Source organism: Mastomys coucha, unplaced genomic scaffold, assembly GCF_008632895.1.
Source record: "Mastomys coucha isolate ucsf_1 unplaced genomic scaffold, UCSF_Mcou_1 pScaffold22, whole genome shotgun sequence".
NCBI classification, from domain to species: Eukaryota; Metazoa; Chordata; class Mammalia; order Rodentia; family Muridae; genus Mastomys; species Mastomys coucha.
The window spans coordinates 215,724,786-215,729,449 of record NW_022196905.1 but is presented as its reverse complement, the minus strand read 5'-3'; the positions used below and the strand labels follow the sequence as shown (position 1 = coordinate 215,729,449).

Here is a 4,664-nt window from a genome sequence, read left to right as displayed (position 1 = left end):
TAGAATCCCCGTGCACTTCCCAGGGTTCCTCTGGAATCCCCGTGCACTTCCCAGGGTTCCTCTGGAATTCCCGTGCACTTCCCAGGGTCCAGGGTTCATGTTCAGGTAAAACCAAACTGAAACATGAAAATATGTTTCCAAAACAGCACATACAAGGAAGGACAGGGCTGTGGAAGGAAGACAAGAATGGTCTGTGGCCTTGGCTGATCTGAGGACTTCCAGACACATCACCAAAAACATGAGTGGTAAAGCCACCAATAGCCCCTGAACTCCTCTGCTGTAAATGCTACCCAATGGCATCCCTGGGCCAGGGTCCTGATGCCAGGAAGAGGTGCAGAAGCTTTCAGAGGTGAGGCCTAGTGGGATGTCTGGAGCTCCCTGGAGGTCTGTGTGCACTCAGAGTCGATTGTGGGACCCAAGTCTTCTTTCTGTGGCTCCCTAAAATCTCAGCGGTTTTTGCTTTGCTACAACCCCCTGCTGTGATGTGCTGCCAAGGTACTGACCAAAGCAGCAAGCCAACCAGTCAAGGATGGGCGCTCCTGAAATGGCAAAGTAAAATAACTGCTTTCTTTTTTACAAGTTGATGATCCCAATCATCTGCTGTAGTAACAGAAGCCAGAGTACTGCTGGGAAGATGGGTGGAGGGTAAAAGAGCTTGTTGTGCAAATGTGAGGACCTGAGCGTGGACCCCGGAGTCACAGAAAAACTGGGTATGTGGTGCGAGAGTCTGCAATACCGGAGTTCCTCCAGGGAGAGGGCAGAGGCTTCCATCTCTGAAAGCTCCGTGGCCTACTCTCCTAGTATGGCATGGTAGAGAACAACAGCTACTATCTCCAGCAAGGCAACAGGTGAAGGCCAGTCCAGAGGGTATCCTCCGACTGCCAACAGGAAGCCACGGAGAACATCTAGCCAGGAGAGAGCAGGAAGATCGCCTCAGGGCCTGGGGAAGCATCCATAACTGGATATGGTACTAGCTTGGTGGCTGTGCTAGTGCCCTGGATGTATGGCTGTTTCAAAACTTAAACTATGTAGTTTTAATGTGCCCAGCTTATTGTACATCAACTATATCTAAATAATAGAACACCAAGACACTAAATTATGTTGAATCAGCCTGGATGACACAGGTATTCCCCAACTACAGTGGACAACAGAGGAGAGATGTTGGATACCCTGCTCTAGCTCTCTCTTACTTATTCCCTTAAAGCAGGGTCTCTCATGAACTTAGAGCTGGGCTGGCAAGCTAGTAAGCTCCAACAAGCTTTCTGCCTATGAGGACAGCCATGCCTGGCTATTAAGTGGGCACTGGGGATTTGAACTCAGTTCTTCATGCTTGCTTAGAAATCGCTCTTACTTATTGACCCATGTCTCCAGGTCCACATACTAAATTTGGTAGTCCTCTTTGTCTTTGCACAATGAACAGAATTCACTGAGAATGAACTATAAGGTCCCACTGTTACCTCTATTACAGAGGATTTCAGTGAGATCAGTGGGGACCTCTTGCAGGTAATAAGCCGAAATAACATGGAGCACAGGAAAGTTGTTCTAAACCCCCTGCGATTTTTTTCAGGGTGAGGCATGAGCCTTGCAACCATCACCTTACATTTCTTTTTTTTTTTTCCGGTTTTTCGAGACAGGGTTTCTCTGTGTAGCCCTGGCTGTCCTGGAACTCACTCTGTAGACCAGGCTGGCCTTGAACTCAGAAATCTGCTTACTTCTGCCTCCCAAGTGCTGGGATTAAAGGCATTTGCCACCACTGCCCAGCTTCACCTTACATTTCTAAGATGTTTCCAATCACACTATAATGCCACATCTACTTATCCCTGAGTTCACCTGAAGAGGAGTTTGCCTTTTGTTATTGGAAAAGTTCAGAGAAAGCAGCGATCCCCATACAAAGCACTAGAAAGTGACCTGTGCTCCTGGGCCATGAGCACAGAGGAAGGAGCACTGCAGGGCCATAAACTGATTTCTGCTTCCACAGGACTATTTCTAAAATTGTGGCCACTGAGTCTGTCAACATTTTCCTTTCCAGAGTAGAGAAATCTATCATTCAAATCATACAAGCCAAACCTGGATAATGAATTCTCCAAATGAAAGTGTGGGAACTTTCTCAAATATGCAGAACCTGTTGAGCATGACTATCTAGAACACTCTGGGCAAGAGCTGGAAAAGCTGCTTGAAAGGACACTAGGAACGGAGGAGAGCTGTCTGCTTGGTAGTTTGTAGAAGCTGCAACACTCCAGCTAGATTTTTGGTTGATGAAACCACAAACAAGCCCAGAATCTACTTTCTGTATTTACCCAGAACATGAGAGATGCCTCCTATGAAGACTAATGGATATAGGATTCAACGTTTGGCAAAGACTGAGATGATCCAAGCTGGCTCTGGACCACTAATAATGTTTTTGAAAGATTGGGTTGTTAGATTAATAGTTGTGGAAGATGGACACTATTTATGCAATGTTAAAGCAAACATTTTTATGAACCAAACATTTCCTAAATTGCAAACAAAAATGTGAAACTCTATCTGACACCTGTAGCAAATCTGAGAACCTTCCACGGTCCAGGGCACAGGCCTTCCCTCTCTGTACACAGGCTCCCCCTCAAGCTTCCTCAGAGAAAGGGCACCATAACTGGATTTTTAACTCTTGCAGTTTCTCTCTGGATGCTTCCATGCTTTCCACAGCCATGTGAAGCCAGTTGTCTGGGTTTGTTGTGTCAAGTCTTTGTGTGTGTGTATGTGTGTGTGTGTGTACATGTGTGTATGCCTGTGTATGTGTTTGTGTGTGTGTGTGCACATGCTCGTGTGCATGTGCATGTGGGTGCTTGTGTACATGTGCGTGCACACACATATGTAGCCAACTGCATGCTGACTTTGTGGAGATCAAGGGCTGTACTTACATCATGCATGGAGTCAAGAAGCTTGGTCAGTTGGTAGAACCTCTGCCAACTCTGTCCAGAACTGTTGGGACACTTGGTGACCATTTTCCTCAGTTCTTTGATGTAATTTGTCCTCATCTCCTCAAATGCAGCCTGGCTCTTGAGGCCATCTTTTGGAACTGTGTTAAGGAATATAAACATAAACCCACAAGTGAAGAACACAGCTTTATCATCTTTGGAGTTCCATAGCCTCAAATAATTTAAACTCACATACTGGTTATGAGGTTGGACTACATCTTAGTTCATTGTATTTATGAATAGATATGGCAGTTTCATATATGGCAAACATCTTCTCTCTCTCTCTCTCTTTCTCTCTCTTTCTCTCTCTCTCACACACACATACACACACAAGAATGATAACTATTAGGCATGGATTATTACTTCACATATATTAGCTCCTTTTGTTCTGGCACCAGTATTATTACATAGCTCTCTATTATTCTCACTTTATAGGTGAGGACACTGGACTGTAAGTGGATTCATTACTATGGAGTAAAAGAAGCCACTTTCAGCATCTACTTTCTAGACCCATGTTTCACATGGCACATGGACTGTCCTCAGAGTGCCTTCTGAATCCTAGCTTACCAGTGCCTCAGGGGCAGAAAAACCTCTGTCAGTATCACAGGACAATCTAAGCTGGGGCTCATCATGGATGGCAGCATTTTCAAATTCAGGTTTAATGGCAGACACCATGGGGGAATTGCCCATGTACCACATGGACAAGGATGAATACAGAGTTTCTATGACTGCCCAGGATCCCCTGACTATGGAGGCATTAACAAGTGTGTAGGCAGGGCCAGCATCAATAGTCTGCACTCCAGTGAGAGCTAATGTTCACTTTTAACTTTGATGAAGTAGAAAGTGAAAGATCATATTTCTCCTTTTTTTTATTTGTTTGTTTTGTTTTGTTTTTAAGTGGGTAGGTTTTACATTAAAACAAAAGTCCACTTACAAAGACTATTTTAGGAGCTGAGTATGTAGCTCAGTGGCTTGTCTAAATCCACAAAGCTGTGGGTTCCCTAGCCAGATCTCACCCAGTAGGGAAAATTTTGCAGTTCACAGCATTGTGTAGCCAGTGCTCCTGTGCCTAATTCCATGTTCTGTTGGAAGGAGCCACCTGGCAGGACAGATTACAAAAGGTGAAAAGAGGGTCGTCGGTGGCATTGCCATTAAAGATGCCTCTTTGAAAGTCAGGTTCCTGCTTGTTTTCCAGGACGGTGGATGAGTGGCAACACATAGACTCTAAAACTGTGAACAGCACAGTTACCTAGAACATGAGACCCATCCTGTGAGATTAACACTGTGAGCTTCTAATGTAAGAACTCTCATGTTCTTACTGTTTTATTAAAACCCCCCTTTCCTAATTTTTTATAAATGGCATAAATGGTGATGTCTTGGATAATTAGCACTTTAGAGTAATTACAAAAGAGTTCTGTGTGTAGCTTGTGTAGCCCCAGGAAGCCAGGAATACCACTGTCTCCAAATTAATCTTGTTTCCACAAATAAGAATGTGACTAAATTCTGTGACAAATCAACCTGCACTGTGGTGCTAGCCCTCTCTGTGAGTTAAACTGCTGAAGCGATTGACTTACTGATTCCTTACATCTGTTTCTGTGGGGAAGCAAATGTGCAAAGGGTCACCATGCACATTTCCCAGGCTTGCTAAATCACAGCTGTGACTTTAATGGTAAGAGCTAAATGGCAGCCGGGCGGTGGTGGCGCACGCCT

At 44.7% G+C, this 4,664-nt stretch overlaps 1 protein-coding gene across 2 annotated transcripts in view; it reads right to left on the bottom strand.

Annotated features, from left to right (window-relative positions):
* Positions 1-4,664, bottom strand: part of Nr3c2 (nuclear receptor subfamily 3 group C member 2) — a 335,477-nt gene that overhangs the window by 22,539 nt on the left and 308,274 nt on the right. For both annotated transcript variants that reach the window (XM_031340365.1, XM_031340366.1), the window contains exon 8: positions 2,898-3,055. In XM_031340365.1, the coding sequence (XP_031196225.1) occupies positions 2,898-3,055 (158 nt within the window). The remainder of the gene's footprint in view (positions 1-2,897; positions 3,056-4,664) is intronic.